Source organism: Ambystoma mexicanum, chromosome 3p (assembly GCF_040938575.1).
Source record: "Ambystoma mexicanum isolate Mex_15411 chromosome 3p, UKY_AmexF1_1, whole genome shotgun sequence".
Lineage (NCBI taxonomy): Eukaryota > Metazoa > Chordata > Amphibia > Caudata > Ambystomatidae > Ambystoma > Ambystoma mexicanum.
The window spans coordinates 898,577,536-898,601,372 of record NC_090925.1 but is presented as its reverse complement, the minus strand read 5'-3'; the positions used below and the strand labels follow the sequence as shown (position 1 = coordinate 898,601,372).

The 23,837-nt window shown below is 44.9% G+C and overlaps 1 protein-coding gene across 3 annotated transcripts in view; it reads right to left on the bottom strand.

Moving 5' to 3' along the window:
• Window positions 1-23,837, bottom strand: part of SNTA1 (syntrophin alpha 1) — a 385,016-nt gene that overhangs the window by 47,214 nt on the left and 313,965 nt on the right. For all 3 annotated transcript variants that reach the window (XM_069652132.1, XM_069652133.1, XM_069652134.1), the window contains exon 7: window positions 12,279-12,466. In XM_069652132.1, the coding sequence (XP_069508233.1) occupies window positions 12,279-12,466 (188 nt within the window). The remainder of the gene's footprint in view (window positions 1-12,278; window positions 12,467-23,837) is intronic.

Below are 23,837 nucleotides of genomic sequence, written 5' to 3'. Positions count from 1 at the left end.
CTTTCGATGATGTTACTGCATCAAGGGCTGATTATTTAGAAGGAGCATCCGCTGAAACAGAAGACTGCTGTGCATAGAGGGTGTTGAAACGCGATGGTCCGAGGGACGCGCTGAGGTTTGACAGGCCAGCGGGCGTCAACTGCTTTCTCGTGGATCCGTCAAATAAAGAGTAGGGGTTGTGTGCGCCCTAGTTGCCGGGGTGCGACTTCTCCATCGCACTGCTGGTGGCATGCTTGTCGGGGTTGGGGACGGACATGTGGGAACGCAAGGGTACCACTGTTCAGTCAACCGCTTCCTATACGGAGCCGCGGCTGCCGACAGACTCCTCGTCCGAGGTGACGGCACCGGTGGGGAGTGTATCAGCCTGCATGCCGTAGGCCGCCCACCGCTTCATAGGCCTGTCTTTTAAGGACTTGGGCCGAAAAAGTTTGCGGGCCTTACAATGGCACTCGTCAGGATCACAAGGGCTGCACCGATTGCATTCGCAATTGGCATCTTTCCAAGGAAATTTGCCATTGCAAGACAGGCAGAATTTAATAAGGTGCCCTCACAATAGCAGAGGGAAACGGCCGCCAGACCAAAGAAAAGAGAAGGAGGGGCAAAGAAGAAGCATTCTCGAGAGAAAGTCAGTAGTAACAGGGCCCCACTCTCCCTATTGTGAGGCCGGGCCGGAGGGCCAAGGCCACGTGTAAATCAGTCTCCGAGCAGTCACCAGAATGACTGTCGCCGAGGCAGGATCAAGCGTTGAGTAGTCAGAGAAGGTAAGCACGAACTGCTTAAGAATTGGATCAGCAATATTAACTCTTAGAAGCTCTGCATTTGTGCGACCGGTTAAATAGGCAGAAGGAAACAATCTGGTGGGACCTCGGCGTGTGAAGGATTTTGGATACCCTACAGATCACGTTGGGGATAGTGTTATAGTCACGCCCATGTTGACGTCCCTTTTCGATCTTAAAAAAAAAAAAAAAAAAGTGCATACTCTTATTACCACTAGATGTCGGACTATATGCCCAGCATGTGATTCTAAGCAGATTCACAAGCATCAGAAATTCTAATTTCTTGCACAATTGAGACAGAGTGGTTGGGTAATTTGAAGTGTTTGTCAGTGTTCTAAGAATCTAAAACCTGCAAACTAGCAACTTGTTTTTACTGAATTCCCATTCACCCGCTGAAAGTAGGCAGAGTGTCTGATAAGAAAAGGAGTTTGAACGTTTCATTGGCCGCCATATAGTAATAGTCGCAGAGTATTGCATGACTTTTCGAAACTTAAAAAAGGGATGTCAACTGCCCGTGTTTGTAATACTATCCCTTGTGTGATGTCCATTGTACCCATTCTCCTTCACGCATTGAAGTCCCTCAGATTGTTTTGTTTTTGACAGGAGAGAGCATGAAATTTTTGTGTGAGTATAAGAAAGGTAGCATAATGGTGAAGAAAAACATCTATGTACCTTCAACTCCAGGAGAGGAGGAAGGATGGGTGCATGTGAACCTAAGCAGATACAAATATCAGAAATACTTTTACAGTAAGTAATGTATGCCTTCTGAGGCCAGTGGATCTGCTTAGAATCACATACTATGCATAGATTAGGGAGCAGTACAAGGATAAGAAGGTGGGTTGCGGGACGGTACAGCGGCAAATAGATGTTTTAATGCTGCCTTGCCCACCTGTGAATCTGCTTTAGAGTACTTGTCTAAGCAATAATGCTGTGGAAAGGTGTGAATGGAACTACAAGTAGCGGCTTTGCAAATTGCATCCAGAGGAACATTTTCAATGAATGCTTAATTAAGTGTTCCTCACCAGAGTGACTAACATACTTCTAGTCCCCGTATGGACGTCCCTCCCGAGACACTGGAACAGAACCTCTTTTCCACGAGAAAAATACTTTTCCCCTTTAAATTTACTGCTGCACGGGCACCCTTAACCCCGCCCACCGGCGCCACAACCTCAGTCCCCTTTTGACGAGTCGGCTGTATTAGAATTTAACAACCTCACATGTCTTATTATAGGGGGATGGATTTTGGGTCGTATGGAAAAAGGGGACTACGGACTAGGAGTACGTTAGTCCGGTGAGTAACACTTAATTACTCCTACGTCCATCCCCTTTCCTCCATCCTGTATGGGCGATTACAACTTACAACTGACAACGCCCTGGGGAGGAGAGCCTGATCTTCTAGGCCTAAAGATTACGAAGCACTGCTTGGCCGAAGGCTGCATCAGCCTCGGTACTGGTATCCAAGCAGTAGTGCTTGCAAATAGCCAAAGGAGTGGCCCACATTGCCACCCTGCTGATCACCTACCAGGGAACATGACACTGGAACTCGGCTGCTGAGGCCTTAGCTCTTACAGCATGCGCATGCATGCCCTGTGGCGGGTCCTTGCGCTGCACCTTGTATGCTTCATGGATCGCTGACCGTCATCCATCGTGCTATGGATGCCTTGGAGGCCTAGAGCCTCCAAATGTCACAAAAAGAATGTCCGTCTTGCGGATGCTCTTTGTCCTGTCTAGATAGAATTTAAACCCCCCCTCTGATATCCAGGCAGTGCAGCGTCTTTTCAGCATCTTCCTTTGGGTCCGGGAACAATGTGGGGAGCACAATCTCCTAGTTGATATGGAAGGATGATGGCACTTTCGGGAGAAACTTGGGGTGCGTGCGGCGCACGACCTTGTCCTTGTGAAATCTAGTGTATGGCTCCAAGGTGAATAGCATCTGGATCTCGCTCACTCTGTGGGCAGATGTAAGCCCAACCAGAAGGGCTGTCTTTAGCGTGATTAACTTCACGTCCGCCATGGCCATGGGTTCAAATGGTCCGAATGCTATAGTGCTTAGTACTACATTCAGGTTCCAAATGGGATGCGGACGATTGACCGGGGGGTAAAGCCTGGTTAACCCCATCAGGTGTTTCTTTACTAAGGAATTGCCGAAGAAAGGATAAGACAGTCAGAGTTCCTATATGCACCAATAGTGGCCAGTGATGTTCTGCAGCTATCAACCTGGACACCAGACCTGCCGAGAATGAGACTTACTTTGCAAATTTAGAACACGCTCCTCAGAATCCGGAGGCATATGGGCGCGACAAGGACTAACAAACAAACATAGAAACATGGAGCTCAGTTCATGGGAAACTAGGGGGCATGGTTATAATAGTAGAAGCTAAGCAGGTTAGTTGAAAAGATATGTTTTACATTTTTTCTTAAAGTTTTCAACTAAGTTGATATTTCTAAGTTCTTCTGGCAAGAGTGCCAGGCCTTCGGGGCTGCTGTGTAAAAAGTGCTCTGTTTAACCTGTGAGTGTGCATCTCGGCTATTTATAACGCACTTAATACCCAGGAGGTTTCTAAGCGCAGACCTGGGGTTCGAACCTGTGTTGCTTCGTGTCGTCTTGCTTCCAAGGCGAGCATGTTGCCCCTGAGCTATCCTCCAGAGACCAGAGATTGCCAGGAAACACACTGGCAGCACACCCGGAAGGTGTTGATACCACCAGGCTGTGGTGATTGTTCTGCTGTGGAAATTGGAGTCTGCCGAGCGGATCGCTGTCACCTTGTCCCCCGTGGAGAAACCCTCTACTGCTGTGTGTACCACAACAGGCCCATGAAAACCAGCGTCTGAGTAGGGGTGAGCTGATATTTTTGGTAATTGATCGAAAACCACTGTTCGAATAAGGTAGAGAGGAGTCTGTGCGCCGAGTCTCGAACCTGCTCTGTGGGGTTACCCCTGACTAACCAGTCGTCTAGGTACAGGTAGACATGCAACCCCTCAGACCTGAGGAGAGCCGCCACCACATTCTTGAGCCTTGTAAAAGAGACTCAGAGCTGTATTTAGCCCAAAGGGCAGGTCTCTGTATTGGAAATGCAGGCCCATGACCCGTAACCTGAGGAAGTCCCGCTGAGGCTGCACAATAAGAACGTGGAGATACGCGTCCTTCAGGTCCAGGGAGCATATTCAGTCTCCCGCACACATTGTCTCGGCAATAAGCGCTGGCGTCACCATCTTGAACTTCTGCAAGGGTAGGTAAAGATTCAGGGAATATAGATCCAACACCACTCACAGGCCCGGTTCTTCTTCTTGATAGCGAAGATGCAGGAGTAAAAGCCCTGCCCCTTTTGGGACGGGGGGCCTGCTCTACCGCTTCACTCTCAACAAGGAAGCGAATCTCCATTCGGAGTGGAGGGGGAGAAGGAAGATGTAGCCAGAAGCCCCAGAACAGCACTGAGATGACCCATGCATCCACAAACTTTGTCCGCCATGCCTGACTGTGCAGGGCCAGTGTGCCCCCGACTATAGGGTGATGTGGACCTGAAGTGGAACGTCATTGTTGCTTCTGGTCAGAGGCTGATGCAGAGGACAGGAAGAACCCCTTATGAGATGTTTTGTGGTGCTTTCGCTGGTGCTGACTGGCAGACCTGTCCGGCTGTCTGGCTTTGCGGAACCCACTGAAGCCGCCAAATGAGTGCCCCTTGTCTGAGCGGGACTGACTGAGGGAACAGTTTAATCACCATTTTGGTAAGTATGTCCAGAGGTTTTGCTGTCTGTGAGCTGGTCTCTTTAATGAAGCCCCTCATCAGTTGAGGTATGGAAGGGATCCCTCCTCACATCAAACGTAAGATTAAGGATTCTATCCTGCACATCCTGGTTAAATCTAGTAGCCTTCAACTAGGCAGTGCGCCTAATGTCCGTCGCCAGGAAGATTGCTCTATTAGGCGTGACGATGTTGCCCACAGAGGCCTCCATAATATCCTGGGCCACGAGTTTCGCCTCCGCCAGACCCACAAGTTGCAGTAATTGAGCCACGGCAGAATGGTTGCTCAGGCAATAATTGCGCAGTTATTTTCTATGATGTAGGGGCAGCTGTTTTTAAGCAGGTGAATGTGGTAATTACAATTTTGGCTCACCTTGTTAATATATGCATCTGCATTCAGTGAGGCCTCCAACTGAAAGCCCAAGGTTTTGACCTTGTTTTGCACTTTGATGATGCGATCCCCAATTTGGAAGCTATTATAGTCTGTGCTTAGTTGCTTAGTTTAGCCAAGGCCTGCCACGATCCAAAGGAGAGGAGCTCGGTTTTTCAGCCATTCAGGCATAGCCATTTTGTAGACATCCATACCTCAATTTGGTCATAAACATTGGCTAAAACAGCAGAATCATGGATGCAGTCGGCGCCAATTTCCAAAACTAGCTGTGTATCGTTGGCGTAGTTTGTGAAAAATACACCCAAGCCATCTAGGAGCGAGCATAGGGAATGTTGAGGAAGAAGCTGGAACCCCTCCTCCTTCCCCCCCGGGTTCCCGATGTGCTACAAAAGAGCGAAACCAATCAACAGCCTCTTCAGCACAGTGTCCCAGGTGACGTAGGGAGTGCAGGATGCAGTCGTGATCTACTAAATAAAAAGCTGCTGACGAATTCAGCAGAATCAACAACACATCTCTTCCCTCATCCATGATTTTTAAGATGTGGGACTGATCTACAAGGACCGTCTCTGTATTGTATGAGGGCCAATAGCCTGATTGCCTATTATGGAGGATACTGTTAAGTTCCACATAGTTATGAAATTGAGAAGTGGCAAATTTATCAAGAATCTTAAGAAGGAAATCACAGTTTGTAATAGGTCTCAGATTGCTTGGTTCTTTTGGATCTACGCTAAGCTTCTTGGGGAGCGGAGTAACTGCCTTGATTGAATCAAGGACCAAACAGTCTTTGAAAGAAGGGCGTTCACAAATCTGGTCAGGAAGGGGGGCAAATAATTCTCTGCATTCAAGAATTAGTTTTGGCGGGAGAATGTTTACCGGACATGAAGTAGGACGCATGGAGTATAACATTTTCTGCACGTCTAATATAGAAATTGGGGATAGTGAAACAGCGGTTTATGAGCCCTGGAGTCTGAAATATGGAGGTTATTGGGCATAGTGACAGTGTTCAGAGTTTTTGATTTTATCTCTTGCGTTGATGATTTTAGCCTCAAAAGTGGCCTGGACTGTTAAGCAGTCCCAGCTTGTAGGCTGAAAGGTAGTTTGAAGTGCCTTTGGTTTGTCGAATGATTTTAGGATCTCAAAAATGTTTTCTAGTGCAGTTAGAGGATTGGAAAATCATGGTGTTAAAAAAATCCTTTTGGTACCCACTATTTTAAGTTTGTATATTTTGGTACCCACTATTTTAAGTTTGTATATTTTATCAGCCTCTTTCCAGGCAGTTCTATTTTCCTCCGAATGATGTTGTAGCCATCGCCATTCAAGTTTCCGCTTTTGTCTTTTTAAGGCACTAAGCTGTGGAGTAAACAATTTTTGGAGCCCCATATTGTCCCTAACTCGTTTAGGTCTAAAGAGAGCAATTAGATCTAGCATCTTTAAACGTTGCTGGAGAAAGAAGACACTAGATAATCAACAGTCTGTACTTTATGTGCCAGCCATGATTGAATCTAGACAGGCTTGCAGATCTTGAGGGAGCACCTTTTTAAAATAACGACTGGTGTGCTCTTAAAGAATTGTGGGTTCTGGTTTAGTCTTGAGGGTTTCAACTTTGGGCCTCTGATTTTTAGTTCTGGCAAAATTTCCAATGACTTTCACAAAACGCTGACTAAATGGGAAGTACACAAAGGCCAGATCTATCAAACGGGGTACTCGTCAGAGCTGTCCCCCATCACTTTCACAATACTGATGTTGCGCTTAGCCTGGAGAATTAGGAGAAATAGAGACATTGGGGGGATTGAAACAGGGGAAAGATGGCACAAAACTTATTTATATGCGTAGGACAGCATGGTGACAAATATGAATATCCACGTATCCGTTTCAGCTCCGATGTCAGTATTAAGTGATTGCAGGTCAGTCTCAGGGCTTACTGTCCATTATTTTTAATCAAAGGATCTACAAACTTTAATCTGCCAAGAATGTATACCTCAACTGAGGAATATTTGCCCATTACAATGGAAGGGATTATGTGGGTTAGAAGAGAAAGTGCTGGGTTCTAGATGATGAACACTCCTGTGCTGAGCTCTATGTATAGTTCACTTGGATTTGTGATATCTCTGCGAGGTCACAGGTTTGAAGAGGTAAACCCTAGACCTCTTAGAGAGAGAGTTTCAATAGGAATGTCCTGGTTACCCAGCAATGAAAGAAATGAGTTCTTACTTCTAGAAAGGATGGATCTCACACATTTCAATTTTTTTGTGGTCTTTACATGGGTGTTTTTTATTTGCACGTGGAATATTTAGACATTTTGTCTTGAGAGTACAGGTCAGCCGACATGTGTTTCAAACCCTACGGGTCTTTCTCAAGGCAGTGGGGGCAATATTCTGAGGGTGAATCCTCTGATTCTAGGAGCCAGTGGCTATTATATAGTCCAGGTTTCCTGGATTATTGTGGGCTGGTGCCTGTCAAGCTTGTTGCTTCTGAGTGTTCCAAAATTATTCCAAGTGCAAATAATCACTAGATTTTTTTTCATTGCGAGGTAACCAGGACATTCCTATTAATTATGTGGGGTGCCTGCATGTACAAACTCCATCATACATAAAGGTATTTCTATCGGTTCAACTTTCCAAATGTATTTGAATGGCTTGGAGACTAGATTAACAGGTGGGGTAATCAAGAGGTATCTTGGATAGGCTGGGTCATAGCAATGAAAATGCACCTAGCTACTTCCATTTCTGTCTGGCTTTGATGGCCAAAATTAATCTTCTCACATGCCCTACAGATAAGATCTGTAACTTTATGTTGGGGGGTATACAAAGTAGAGGATTACATGAAAGGTACGCACGACAGACATAAGGAGGAGAATTGGGTGCCCCAATGTCTACAGATATAACCTTGCTGCACAGATTAAATGTTGAGTTGGGAACAGGGAACATAGGGTACTAAATGGATCTAGATTGAAAATGGAAATGTTTCTGGTTCCTCTTCCAATTGCCCGTGTGTGTGTGTGTCTGTAAGCTCTTAAATGATAACCTACTATTTCCAGCTATAAGGTCTTGATTCATTACTGGAATAGGGAGATTAGACAATGATGAGTCCTGATCAGGTCTGGGCCCTATATCACACATTCTGGGCAACCCCGATTTTTCACCTGGCATGAGAAAAGGTAGCATCTAGCAATGGGGGTGCTGCAGTGGTTCTCCATCTATAACAAAGGGGGATGCAGCTGACCTTTGTGGAATGCAAGAGAACATTTCAGTTAGATGAGGGTTAGAGGGATTGCTATGAAGTTGTGCCCCAGGTGTCCCATGCAAAGGTAAAAGAAAAAGGCACTAGACAATGCCAATGTTGGAGCCATAAAGCCAAGTTGACAACTCTTTATAAATTGTTGGATATGAGCAAAAGTGGCAAGAAATTAAAGATCTGGGGATGATCGTGGGTGAGGAGAGCTGAGGCGTATGTGGGGGAAGAATCATGCTTTCTCGAAATGTGTATTATCTACACATTTGTTATAGATGGCACCGGACTCCTGCAAGACTTCATAAAATGAACTCCGCCTATGCACTGTATTGCTGGAGGAAATGCTGGAGGAAATGCGGCAAAAAAAGGGCAATCATGTGGTGGACATGTCCAAATGTCCAGGGATTCTAGAAGGATGTATTGGCCAAAATCAAATCGTTTTGTGGCAACTCATTACCCATCTATCAACTGATGGTTCTCTTGGGGAGGGAATATACCAGATGACTGGGAATATGGGACATTTTGGTGGTGGAGAAGATTACATCTCTTATTGAATCACTTTGCAAAATATTCAAACGTATGGTTACCTTTCATTCAATATTGCAATGAGAACCCCTTATCCACATACACGCCATTATTATTATTACAGTATTTTTCATTTGTGTAAATCTTGTTTGAATATGCTGCTGTGGGAGGGGATATATTATGGCTCTAGAAGCAGGGATCGAAATTAATATTGGCTAAGCAGGAGCTAAAAGCAGCTCCTGGGTATCTAGCAGTAAACAGTTACCAGGAGCTACCACAGTGGGACAAGGAGCTAGTACATATCGTTCCACAAATCTATCTTCCACATAAGATGCACAAATATAATTGTGTCCATCATTTATGACTCCTTATGCTTTAAATATCGACTAGATGTGTTCTAATGTTTATTTATAGATTGTCCTAAACACAGAGGTAAATTCACATAGGTTTGCTCTGCATCAGTTGGCATGGGGAGCCAAAAGGAGCTCCTGGTAGCTGTTATCAAGATAACTAGGCTCTTCTAGGCTATTAGCAAGAGCTAAATAGCTCCCGGCTCCCCTCAATTTCAAACCCCGGACCTGGACGGAGCGACTTTGTGACAAAGGATTATCTGAGCATATTGAAAATGGGGTTGTTCGTCTTCAGGGATTTGGGGGAGTTCATTTAACATTGCCACAGAGAGGTCTTTGACCTCTTTCACAGTCCCAAAATGTTTGAAGCATTTATTTTAAAAAATATTTATTTAAAAAAGTATTGCTGAAACTTAATAATAAAAATGTGACAATTGCTGGTAACCTGCATCAGTTCCGTGAAAGCGGTTCCAGCTGCTACTGTCCCTGGCCTGCTTCAAGCGAGTGCTTCCCTCCGCCCCATTCCCGACTTTCAATCTGCCTGCCTAGGTGTGAGTACCATGGTCCTCGCTCCTGCAATACCCTTTGCACTGCTTATTTGTATTGTTTGAATTTATCCTGATGCTTCCTGTGACACCTCGCCCCCTTGCCTGTGCTTCCGGGTTCTTCCCTTGCTCGCCTCCCATACCATGTCCACCGCCCTGTGATATACCCTTGCAGCGCTTTCAGGACAATCTCCAAGGGCAGCCCCTGCCTGGGCAGCCCACGGCGAAAGGCCACAAGGCAAACGGCAGAGCCTGTGGTCGCCTGAAGTGTGCAGCAGTCAACCAGCAGCAACAGATAAGGTAAGTGTGGGGTGGCCGGGGAGTGCAGCCAATACTGTACTCCAGTAAAACGCCCCCAATTGTATTACTTATTAAAACATGCTCACATGCATGTAGTCCATCTGCGTTAGTCAGCCATATCTCGGAATTCGCCCATTTGCGATTTGGGTAAGGTAACATTATCTTGCATTTAGCGAACTTGTAAAACTTAGCCTTTCCACGCATTTAGACAAACTGCGTTAGTCAGCCATATCTTGCAATTAGCCTTTTTTGCAAGTTTGCCGGACCTGGCATCTAACCTATTTGCGAAAGTTAGCCTATCTTGCATTTAGTCTATCATTTAAGGTAGTCAGATTTTGTATTTAGCATCTTTGTGAAAGTTAACCTTAGCTTGCATTGAGCCTTTTTGGGAAAGTTAGCTTTTCCTCGTATTTAGCCCATCTGCATTAGTCAGCCATAGCTTGCAGTTAGCATATTTGTGAAGTTAGCAGTACCTTGCATTTAGCTTATTTGTTTAAGGTACATACATTTTGCATTTAACCCATTTGTGTAAATTAGCCATATTTTAGACTCAACCCATTTGTGTAAGGTAGCCTTAGCCTGCCTTCAGCCCTCTTGCGTCAAGTCAGCAATTTCATACATTTAGCTGATACGTGCAAAGTAGCGATTTTTGCACCAAGACTAACTCGGCAAAGTAGTCGTACTTTGCAAACAGCCCATTTGAGTCTGAATCTAGTCACCTCTACCGCTTATAACCTAGTCCTCCACCTTCCAAACAACTCCAAGGCTAGAGGATCCCTCTGGTGTATCAGGAACCAGAAGTACCCTGCTCCTCCCCATCCACCTAATGCCCCACCAGCACCCCCCTCCCACCTACTTACTGCCCCCTCCTCTTGCCATGATATATTTATAAAGCACCTATACACAAGTGTTTCAAGGTGCCTCCTTCCCACCCCTCCTGCCCTCAGCACCATCCCAACCACCCCTTTGCTCCTTAGTCAACCCCCCCGGCCAAACCATCTGCCTCAGCCCCCCTCCCTCACTGAACCCCTCCTGTCCTACACTCCCTTCTCTCAGTGCAGCCTGCAGAGCCGTGGTCAAAGCTTCCCCTTCAGCTGACCCCCACCACCCTCACCCACACACCCCTGGTACCCCACACAAGCCTAAGACCAAGAGACCTTTTTTCAGCAGCTGCCCCACCCTTCTCTGGAATCTACACCCCCAACATCACCCCTTCTCCTGCACCTTTAGCCCCTCCCCATTCCCCAACGTGTGTGCGCGTGCGTGCGTGCGTGCGTGTGTGTGTGTGTGTCCCACACATCGGGTCGGGTGCAGAAGAAGACCTACCCACATGCACCACCAGCCGTTACTCCTCCCCCTGCTCTGCAACCCCTTTGATCCCCTCCGCTACGCACGATCTGAATGACACGAGGCCTAGTGATATCGTTGTCCTGTCTTCCCTCCATTGTCTTGTCACGCCAAGAAACACTTGTGTGTACAGGCACACTATAAATAACATATCACACCGACCGCCCGGCCTAACACATTAAATTTTCTTGTCCTCTACCCTCCTTCACCATCCCCATCATCTTACCCCCACACTTGCACCCCCACCGCAGCCTCTCCCCCTTTAACCGTACCACTTGGCAGCCCAGCTCAGGACATATCCCACCCCTCTTGCATCCTCATCAGCGCCAGATCAGTCACCAGAAACGAACATTAATTTTTGCCTTATCTCAGACGATAACCCCGACATCCTTTTCATCACTAAAACCTGCTTCTCAGACGACTTCCTCCCCTCTGCACACAAGGCCTTTCCCCCAGGCTACTCCCTGATCACCCAAAACAGAGCCAGCAGAGCAGGTGTTATAGCCATGCTCCACAAACCCTACTTCACACTCTTACAAATCGGAAACAGCCCTGCAATGGCGACTGCGAATCCCTGCTAGTTAAATTCCTATCCTTTCTTTTATCCCTCAGCTTCCTCCTAACTCTACAGACCGTCAGGCTATGACAGAACCTTTGCAGACTCCCTGGGTGACTATCTGCCACGAATCTCTGTTCTTGGGGATCCAAACATCTGTTCGATACAGCCTCCAGCCCCATGATCAGTCACATCATTGACAACATGGATGCCCTTAATCTGACCCAACACATATTAGGCCCCACCCACATTGCAGGTCACAACTTAGATGTAGTGTCCAGCTCATCCAGCTACTGTGATTTTCAAAAGACACCCATGTAAAGTTATTGGTGGCATTAACAACTAAGTGAATGTGCCCTTACGTGTGGGTCAAGGGTTTACTCTGAAATATTTTTAAATGTTTCCTTTAGAATCTAGGAGAAATGATTGGTGTTTAGGCTGATCTGACTGGTTTGAGAATAGAGTTTTCCCAAGTGAATGGTGCAGAGAAAACACAAATATGAAAGCCAACTTACAATTTCCCCTTCAGGGCTGCCAAAGTCCAGGTAAAGCATTGTGGCTCCATCATCAGAGGACATTCTCAGCTTTTCAAAGGGTTGCTTAAGGAGAAGGATTTTGCTCAGACCAGGCTCCTCAGTGAAGACCGTGAAACCCTTCTCAATGTGAATTGAAAGAGCACATTCCTTCCCGTTCCATGTGCATGCTGCAAACATTAATCAAAAAGAAAGTCGAAGTTAAACTTTTATATTGCCAAGTGCATAGTCTAATGAACACAATTTACAATTAGAACTCATCTAACAATGATCAACTAATTGGGTCATACAATGCAGATCCATAGTTGGGCAATAGTGGTAGTATTGTAACTGTTCGAAACATTAAAAGTAGGATTAAGCAACCCTGTTAACATAATACAATTTGGCCCTTCTGAGAAATGCAGCCATCCCCTAAATAAACACTGCCTGATGCGGACAAACAAGACAATGATTTCGCTTTAATCATTGTCAGAGTGCCACTGGAGGAGAGCTGCCACAGAACTGTGCCACTTGGGAGGATGTGTACTCACTATCGCACAACACGTGTAGGGTAGGTTGGCTATTGATAAGAGTAAACAAGGCCTTCTAAAAACAGGCAGTTAGCTAAACATACCCAAACACGATTTTGGGAGGAGACTAATGAGATGGAACCTGCGCCGGATGAACATAAGGGAGGCGGCTAGGGGGACAAAAGGAAAAACATGGGCATTTTCGTAGTGTAGTCTACCACAATCAGCATTCTCCAGTATTTTTTTGTTGAGTGGCAGGTCTGATGAATACCATAAAAACTGTGGACCAAGGCAGGCAAGTACTACTAGTGGATCCATGAAGGCTTCTTTTGACTGCTCTTATTTATGGCACTGGTGGTACAGTTGAAGAAAAAGACTAGCAAGGGGACACTAGTAATACTGCTGTGCCAGATGCAAAGTTTTTGGATGCCTAAATGTCCTGTAGATTTCTACTGACACCAACAAAGGAAGGCATCCCTGGGAATCCCAGTCAAGATCACAAGACTTTGGTGGTACAACAAGAGGTCACTTCATACCAAAAAACCTGGAGAAGTTCGTCCTCTATTCAGTTTGTATTTCGGTATTGGAGGACAGAATTTCCCAGATGGCGCGCAAGTCATCGTCGCACAGGCTGGCACTGAGCTGGCATGCTTTAAACCACGTCGGTTCTGGTTGTAGCAGGGGTTGTCAGTGGAGACCGGACAGAGCATCCGGTTGGCGCTTTACTTGCCAGGCTTGTATGTGACCAAGCATAGAAGAGAGAACGAAATCCATCAGAAAAGTCTATGGATAGTACAGCATAAAGTGTATAGAAGCTGAAGGTTGAAATGGTCGCAACGGATAAATGTGAAGTCTCCTTCTAGCACATCTCTCCACTGCCCAAAAGCCATATTGGTAGGCAGGATAGCCTTGTCTCGGGAGGATAGCTCAGGGGCAACGTGCTCGCCTTGGAAGCAGGACGACACGGAGCAACACAGGTTCGATCCCCGGGTCGGAGCTTATAAACCTCTGGATATTAAGCACGTTATAAATAATCATTTCAGGAGCTCTATCTCGCATGGTATAATTGCCCTCAATAGATGACAAGTGTCTGGACAAGTAAGCAATGGGGTGCTCAATGCAAATGCATCTGTGGTTTCTTTTGCAGAAGCATGGTCCCTAAATCAATAGTGGAGGCATCTGTAAAGGATGGTGCTAAAAGTCATGTAAATGCTCAAGTGTGTTCATTAAAGACCGTCACCCTGAGGAAGGGATGGAAAGTTTGAGAAACTAAAAACGTGCTTTCTTTTGTGAAGTTCGAGTAGGCCAATGGCAAAAGGCTTGCGCCATCTACGGGCACATGGCTATCCCTTCTGAAGATGGCAAAACCGATCATGGTTTGATGTTTGTATTTATTTGTATTTTGTTTATTTGTAGTGCGCACCTTGTTCCGGGGCATATGGGCGCATGTTTAAGAGGCAGTTACAAGTTGCAGCAAATAGATACAATATACATTTTACATAAAGTTCAGAGCATCGAAAAGAGAGGAAAGGAAGGAATCTAAGTATACAGTATAAACAGTCTATGTACAATGAGCAATCGGTAATGGGATTAACAGATACCATTTCTACAGTTTTTGTGCCAATATGGGTTCTGAGAGCATGTTAAGGACCAGAGGTACACTTTTCAAATGATCAAAAGTGTTCCGGTAATATTTAAGAATATTGTTGATGTATGCTACGCCAAGCCACTTTACTTATGAATCTTTGAAATGTGGCAGAGCATTGCAAAGGCCAAAAGGGCATTAAGAGTTATTCACAGTGGCCATATTTGGTCTGGAAGGCAATCTTCCACACATCTCCTTGCTTAATCCTCAATAATTTGTATGCCCCTTTGATAATGAGCTTGGTAAAACTGAACCTTGTTCAACATGGGTAAACTGGAGGTAGGGTGTACAGCTTGATCGGGATATGTTGAGGTCACAATATTACATAAATGGCCATATAGTCCCCTCTTAATGTATCCAAAAAAAAGTGCAGAGTCCTTTTTCAAGTAGTTCTGCCAGTGCTCATTCAGCCCTTCTCTTTACAGCCTGGGCAATGGGCATCTCTTTCCTGGGAGAATACAGGCACTGGGTTTCAGGCAAACTGAGCAACTGTAAAGGCCATTTCGGTGGCAACAACTGGACTTCTTGGTGTAGGAATACCCACTCAAGTTAAGGTATTAGGTTGGGAGCGAAGCAGCACCAATCAATGAAGCAGTTATTTTCTATGCCTGTTCAATGAACTGATGGTTGGTTTGAAATAGATCAGAGAGAACCAAAAGTCAAGAGTAGCAGCAGGCCAATATACTTGTGAATTATTCTTCTGCAACCAGTTAATCTCAGAATCAGGTAAACACAGGAGCCTTGATATTGCCACAGTTTATGTCTTCACAATAATTGCAACATGGCATGACCAACAGTGCTGTCGGCATCATACAATAGACCAAATGAGAAAACAGCAGCATACAAATTCTCATGTGTCCCTTTCTATTCAAGGGGTTTCGAATTAGCATGGCAAAGGCATGGTCCATGTATACCCCCATGGCTCAAACTGGTAAAGGCTGCTGTCAATTTAGATCCTACAAAGGCTAGGCATATCAGCAAATACTAATGTGTATGACTGGAACACAATTTAGCAGCTGATACATGGAAACTAGTTCTAGGTACAGTTCCAATTCTCCATCAGCCTATGAGCAGTCTTTTTTTCCCCTTGAGAGGTGGGGGTGCGGAAGACTGGCAAGTCCTTTGGAATGTACTGCTTTTGTCACATTCAAGGGACCCTTTCTTTTCAACATCTACTCTGCTTGGAAAGGTTTAAGGGGCACCATGCATAATATTGCCTTGTTGCATGGGTTCAAGGCAGGATTTCAGACCGAATAGGTCAGAGGTCTAGCGGGATCAGACGGCCAGTCACTTGCATAGTGTTTTTGCTTCTTATGCCATCAAATCAATCACTTTAATACAGGTTTCATGTATTTTAGCTTAACAGGAGAAATACATTTTGGAGATATGAGCATTATTACAAACTGTGAGGCCTAAAATGTTACATTTGAATTGTATTCACAAACTAACACGTACAAATTACTCTTTTGCCATCTTCTGCGCAAGTACAAGCTTTGAGACAGATTATCAGTTTTGGTGCACAGGCAGAACACTATAAACATAAGTCCTGGCCACCGATCCAGTGGCCGTTTGGTTTATGTAAATAGTACCTTATGTTCTAGTACACAATGCTCTGATGGACTACATATTACCGGACGTAGAGAGACATGGCATCAGGCCATGGATGGATGAGACAAGAGAATATTCTTAACAGATGCGCCTAGAGATGGATGCAACTGGAGAATATTGTTGATACATGTGCCTGTGGAATGTGTAAACAATATTCTCTGAGAGCATGGTTGATAAAGATTCTCAGGAAATAAGCAAAATAAATAAACTGGATGCAATATAAAAGGAGGATCTAGGAGGGATGGCACAGAGCTGATCAAAAATCATCACGAGATGCTGTTGGAGTTGGGCAGAGCGAAGGGCCAAAGTAAGCTGGATAACCTCTTCTCCATGCCGGTTTATGGAGGAAGAAGGAGCACATTGCTCCACTTTATATGACCTGGAATTTTTGCAGCACTAACATTGTTTTTTGCAAAAGCTTCAATTTTCTACTTTTGGGATAACTATTTATTTTAAATTGAGCTGTATAGGTAAGCACCCTTAACTACAGAAGCTCAATACCCATTGAACTATCTTATTCAGATTTGGCTTATGTTTGCATCATGGTCACACCCAAATGACACAATCTCTTTTAAGGCTTTTTTTTATAGCCAGTCAGAGAGCATGATGGGTTTTTGTCACTGGATTTGGTATTTTGTGATTTTTGGATTGTACAACACAAGCCTTCATCCCGAAGGAGGCTGTCGGCTCTCTACTATCAGACAACTGGTATGAGCGATTACTTTACCTTTCAAATCACATTGAAAAGGGGAAGAGGCAGCCATAAAAAATAAGGCGTGTATCGGCTACTTTTACTCCCTAACATAGGAAAATACTCCCCAAAAAGGAAAATAGGGAGTACAAATACTCTGAACAAAAAATGGCAAACAGACACGTAGGACCTTGTGCCCCTGTTTTCAATCACACAGCTCTATGGATATAGATACAGTAGTGCACATAGTACCACAAGAAGAAATTGTTATAACTGATCGGAAGAAGTAAACATGTATATTTTAAAGTGTATGAATAACTAGGTGCAAAGAAATTATCACCAAAATATGTCCGTTTTCCAGTTAATCATTTTTAGTTGCTTATAAAATACTCCCACTGGGAATTACATTTACATTTTTATTCCCTAAAAATCATTTTTACTCCCAACATTAAAAAACAGGAGGAACATACTCCCACTTCCAAATGTTATCTTGAGCACTGGGGAGAGGTATTGAAAGACAGTTCAATTCATTCTTTTGGTGAGACCTATTTAGTATACAATTGCCTTTAAGAAGCTATTGTGGTTTTTGGTTGGCTGATTCATTCAAGGTAGGGATACAGGCTAAATAAATGATTGTTAATCTTTCTCATATTGAGTGCGTTATGTGTAGCCACAATAATATCTGCAATGCTTTTCTTTCTCCTAATAAAAAGAAATACACTTTGCAGGAGAGAGTGAGGGCATTCATTGTGTGGGGTGCATTCAAAGCCCCCAAACTGAAGCTCCCTTTCACATGAAAAGCAGGAAACTTCAACACTGACCCAAAAAAGGCTTTGTAGGTTTATTTTTCAAGTTACAATTGAAGGGCCACGTGGAAAAGGGCTACGAGTCATTACAAAGGAAACAGCATTTTAAGTCACAAAACAAGAAGGCAATCAAAAGGTGCCTTTGACATGAAAAACTTTTTTAAACACGGACACAAAAACGGCTTTGCATATGTGTTTGCAATTTAAATTTTCAAAATGTACCACTGCTAACAAGTCAGGTAAAAGGACATGGTGCGTATTATGTTTTTCATGCAAAATATAAGCAGACATTTGAAAAGAAAAGCCCACTTTGTTTTCCATGGAAGAGTTTCTGTAGGCTAGAGTCGAACCCTTTTGCTGGCTGTATATGATATGATATGGAATTTGTAACGCGCCTATACACAAGTGTTTCAAGGCGCGACGAGGCAGGGAGGGGGGAACAAAGGGAGACAGACAACGATCCTACTAGGCCAGGTGTCATTCAGATCGCGCAAGTGCAAGGTTAAGGGGACGGAAAAAGTGCAAGGGGGAAAGGGAGAGGGGAAAGTGCAGTACACGGTTAGTAACGAACAAGATAAATAATAAGGGCCAGCTGGTGGCAAGTGCAAGATAAGTGCAGAGGGGCTGTAGGGATACAGAGACAGTCCCGCAGTGCAGGGGTTGCCGGGAAGGCAGTGCAGGTGAGTGTGCCTGGGCCAAGGACCGAGATTGGTGAGTGGCCCAGTTGCTGATTTAGTACAATTTCAGTGATTAAGCAGGGGAGAGGGGGAGAGAAAGCAGAAGCAAAGAGGAGGGTTTTGAGGCGCTTCCGGAACCGGAGATGGTTCTCCTCAAGTTTTAGGGAGGCAGGAAGGCTGTTCCAGAGGGAGGCCCCTGCAGCGGAGAGAGATCTCCCACCATTTCGTTGCTTAGAGAAGCGGCTGACCCTGAGGGAGTTGGAGGCGGATGAGCGAAGTGCTCGAGAAGGAAGATATTTAGGAAGGGAGAGTTGAAGGTATTTTGGCCCCAGGCCCCAGAAGGCCTTGTGGACAATGCAGAGGGTTTTGAACTTAATCCGCGCAGCCACAGGGAGCCAGTGTAGCCATTTCAGTCCTGGAGAGATACGGTCCCGGGGCTTGAGGCCAAGGACAAGTCTCGCAGTCCTGTTCTGGATGAGTTGCAGAGGGCGGAGAGTAGAGGCAGGCAGATTTAGGTAGAGGCTGTTACAGGACACATGTCACAAAGAACTCCCCGACTGGAAGGCTGGCATTCTAGTGTTTACAACCGTCATAAAATTTGGCCTTCCTGAAAGGTGTTGTCCCTGAAGGCTGGGTTCTGTGCAAAGACAACTGGCCTTGGCTGGAGCATGACCAGAATGTAGATGGGAGTGAAGACGGGGGACTACAATTAAGAGGCTGAATCTCCAACTTCAAAAAGCAAGCTTCCAACACCAAGAGACTGATAAAAAACAAACTCTGGTTACAGGCAGAACCAGTGAGAACCAATGGCCTGAAGGCAGGAGAATTGTGATTTGTCCCACCTAAAGATTTACTATTAATTTAAAAGGACTATACTCATTTAGGCCTTTTTTTCCCCCCTGCAACCATAAGTCGCATTTTCTTCATTTATGTGGAATTTTTCAAGTAATTTCCAGGCGATTTTGGGGATATAAAATTGCTCCACCTGCAACTCAGGAAACTGTAATGGCCGTCTAAAATGGGTTTCTGGTGGATCTGAACATTTTCCAAATTTGCAAGTTGGTGAACGGATGGAGGGTAAAATTAGGAACATGGGAAATAAATTGCATCTTTCTAACAATTATGCGTTTGGTGAAAACGGCAGAAAAGTGCCACACGGGTGTGCAAAATGGTGCAGACCTGGCTGTCTTATTTATTTCCCCATGATTAGCTGAATCAGAAAATATATACTTTATGGCAGTTGCGAGTAAAATTATAAAGTTTGCCACATAACTAGATTTTTGCCAAAATTTGACATTAGAACAAAATGGGGATTGCAAATGGGAATTGCCATGTGTTTCTCCAGACCCCTAAACCCATCCCGAGAGGGAGGCTGGATTTGGGAGTAGAGAGAAGGGTAACTGACAAATCCTAGTTGCGAGATAACGGGTACTTCCCCAAGATTGTAAACTTAAAAGGTGCAATTGCTGCTATATAAGGGGGACTACACTAGGAGGACGAGACATCTGTGGAAATTTACCACTAGGAGGGCTGCTGAAACTCACCATGTGACAGCTGCAAGGCAACACCACAGGAGATTGCTGAGAGTGCATCTGGGTGGAGCGGTCTATTTCTAGGAAGGCCTAAAAGGGTGATTTTTGTTAAAATTCTAAATGAGCAAAGCTCACTTCCCAATGTGAGCTGAAAAACTATAGCCTATAATTTAATTGGGAAATCCTTTTTGTCCGGTTGACCCAGACTACCTCAATTATTGCAATAACTTCCATTTTGGAGAGGTATTATGCACACACATAGCAGAAGCAAAAATGGGTTTAGGACTAGCCATAGTTGGGGCAATCATCCCATGTCTGAGGGAGATAATTATGGCACTTTAAGGAGACCCCCTCAGACCAGATGCCTTGCCATGTTGCCGGTGAACAAGGAAAGAAAAATAATTTGGTCACATTGTGACAAGTACCTATAGGTCCCTAGTTAAAGATCCCATGAGCAGATGCCATGGAAGAGGGCAAAGAAGAACTGAAGTGTAGAAAGAAGACTGAATAGACAGAAGGTTTAAACGTAAACAAAGTGGAGTGGGGGAGGGAGGCAGCCGACAGCAGCACCGTTGGACCTCACACTCTCCAACCGTCACCTTTCTAACGTTGGATAGCTCACGCTGGTCTCAGGCAGAGAAACACGTGCGAGCCACAGCTACAACAGTGAGCGAGAGTAAGCTGAATAAAAGGGCACCACCTACTAGTACGTCTGGTACAGGTAAACCAGGCAGAAACACCTTCTCAAATAGAGGTAGAAAGGGAAGGATTGGTACTTCCAGCTGGCCCCAAATGGGGGAAGAGAGTGAAACCTTTAATGGCAGAGCAGTTGCTGTAGAGAGGCATAATGCCAGCCCCACGCCTTAAGCTGGTAGTGGTAGAACAGAGGTCTTGCAACTCCCATGATCCATCCCCATTGACTATTCTGGCTAGGACGGATCAGAGTTGTAGTCCAAAACACCTGGCGAGCCAAAGGTTGCAGACCCCTGGGGTAGAAAATCCTATGAGGCAGGAGTGGTGTGCAAAGTACCCATCACAACAGGGATAGGGCACAGCTTAGGCAACCACACAGGTACAGCAACGAAGGGTATCCTTCACAGAGAAAAAACAGGGCTCAGCACCCGATGAGAGCAGAAGCCTGTCAAGAGGGAAGAGATGAAATGAAAAAGAAGGCAAACTGCAGCTTTAAAGGTGGCCAATGGCAACGGCTCACAGTATTATACCAGTGACTAAAAATCCAAAAGATGGTCTGGTACTTTTGGACTCTGGCACACAGGTCTATATTTTCAGAGAAAGACACCAGGAGCATTTAAGTCTCATCCCTATGGATCAGCAAGTAGAAGTCATTATTCCCCCTGAGGTAGTGGTTGATGACAATAAGGTGTACCTGGTTATAATACAGCTTGAAGGGGACCATCCAAAAGAAACAGAGGTAGTATTTTGGTCTGAGTTTCACATAGCAGAAGATAATAGTCTTGTAGCAGACAAATACTGGCCCAGGCTTTATGTGAAGGAAAGTCCTAGGGTGAAAGAGGTAATTAAGACAGCCTTTTCAAACTAGATTGACAAACACTGTCAAAACCTATGCAGCATCATAGGCTGCTCTAGGTGCAGAACAATTATTAAAATATTGAGTAGGATAGGACACGGATGATTCCCCCACACCCCCGGAATGCAGGTGTTTGCAAATCCAACACCTCAGAGACCGTATCCACTCATAGCACAGGCGACTCCAAATTTAAAGATAATAGCGGATCAGTTATTAGATCAAGGGGTTCTAGCAAAACACACACACACACACACACACACACAAGTATCCAAGCCACATGATGCATATTTTCAGGTAACTTATATCAGAATATCAATGCAAACAGACAGAGGCTGTTCATAACATGCAGTTCCGGCCTTTTGAGCAACATACACAGATGTAGCATAAGACTGTGTTGGATCTAGGTAATGTATTTTTTGCACTGTCTCTAGGTAGATACAAGGAGCTTTAAGTACACCGCTATAACGTCAAGAGGAAAACAGTTTTGTTTCAGAAGACTCCCACAAGGGCTTAAAGATAGCTCAGTGTTATTTTCAAACCAGATCCAATCCCTTTTAGAGGGAATTCAGAGTTGCTGGACATTATGTAGGTGCCACTGTACAGACAATGATTTAAATGAACACTTACAAAAAGTAAATTTAATAATAATGACGCTAGCATGTAAAGGTTACATTTTCAATTTAAATAAAATCCAAGATGGTGCATGGAGAAATCTTTCTGGGATTCTCATTATCTGAGAGGAGGTGACCCCCCCCCCCCTCCATCTCAATTACTGGAGAAATGTGCACACTTGCAGAACACACATACAATTAAACAGCTATACGCCTTGTATGGCCTTTTGAATTTTGGGCATTCACATGATGCACACTATGCAGCATTAGTCAAACTGCTATAGGACTTTATGAAACCCAATTTACAGAAAACGAAAAGTATCTAAAGATACTGGATACTCTCATCCTCTGCACACCTTATTACTGAAAAAAATCAGCCAAGATTTTAGATAACGACCAGAAACCCAATCTACGCCCATCGGACAGGAAGGGGAAGCGCACATGCATTTTGCACCACATTTACTCCAGAAGCCCTAATGACCTGCCCAGCCAACCCCTCCAGTCTTCCTCGAATAGCCCGCCCCCCCCATCCTTACATGCAGCACCTTCAACCCCCTTCGCCACACCCAGTTAAACGCTGCAGTAGGGATGTAACGGTATACCGTTAAAGATACCGTGAACCACTTAATTGAACAATAATAACCGTCACATTGTTTATACCGTTAAGTGTGCTTTTCAATCTGATTTGGAAAGGCTGCAGTAAGCAATTGCTGCGCAGTCTTGGTTTTGCACTGTTGGATGTGCCGTCTGCCAAGTAGTTTCAGTTGGAGCAGTTTTTAATGCCATTCCATAAACCACACGTGCCTTACACAAAATCAATATGTTAGCAATAGGAAGAATAGATACAGTGCCAAGAAGGAAAAGGGTTTACTTTGGGGTTTATATATTTATAATGGATGTTCTCTAAACATATGGCAATGGGGGATTTCCCTGGTTCTATCATTGAATTTACATATAATAAGTCACACTGCGAAATTCACTCATCTCTGTGGGTATTCCCTGCTGCCATACCAAATGGTAACATGTCAGTGATTACTGAACACCTTTTGGCCCGCAAGTAAACTAAAGGCTGTAACAGAAAGAGAAAGTGTGTGTGTGTGTGAGAAAGTGTGTGTGAAAGTGTGTGTGAAAGTGTGTGTGAAAGTGTGTGTGAAAGTGTGTGTGAGTGTGTGTGTGAGTGTGAGTGTGAGTGTGAGTGTGAGTGTGTGTGTGTGTGTGTGTGTGTGTTACCATCAGCCTCCATTGATCTGTGGAATGCAGGTTATCAAGATGGCAACATGTTCATCTTCACCAGTAGCCAGTGGGGAAGCAAAAAGCCTAAATGACCACTTAAGAAAAGCTATTCAGTTTGCTTTACCAGTTGCAGCAGGCCTCCACTCCACCCCACCCCCTCCTCCCCTCCTCTCCTCTCCACACGTGTGTTTGTGTTTGGTTGAAGCAAGGCATTTCAGTGGAAAGTATGTTGAAAAGCCCAATTCTGGCCCTGGGTGCCTGGTTTTGTTTGTGATGATACATCTGTCAATTTATGACCTTTTAGAAAATATTTGTTAAGATCAGTTAACTCCACCTGCCATACCGCGATAACCATGATATACCGTCATTTGGCAAGAAGGTTTTCGTACCGTCATAAAACGAATACCGTGACATCCCTACGCTTAAGTGCCAAAATCAACCACCCACCCCCTCCTCCCACCCATCCAACCTCAATTCAGATCTCATTCCTCCCAAATCAGAGCTGCACGCTGGCGAGCTAGAAATGAAAACCTAGACCCCTCCAGCCTCCCCAATCTCTCCACCTCAGCCCCTACCTCTGATCCAATTCCACCCACCCCCACCAACTCCCCTCCACTCCCTCACCCCACCAACTCACTTCCCATCGCTAAGTGCATCAAGAGCTGCCCTGGTCAACACAC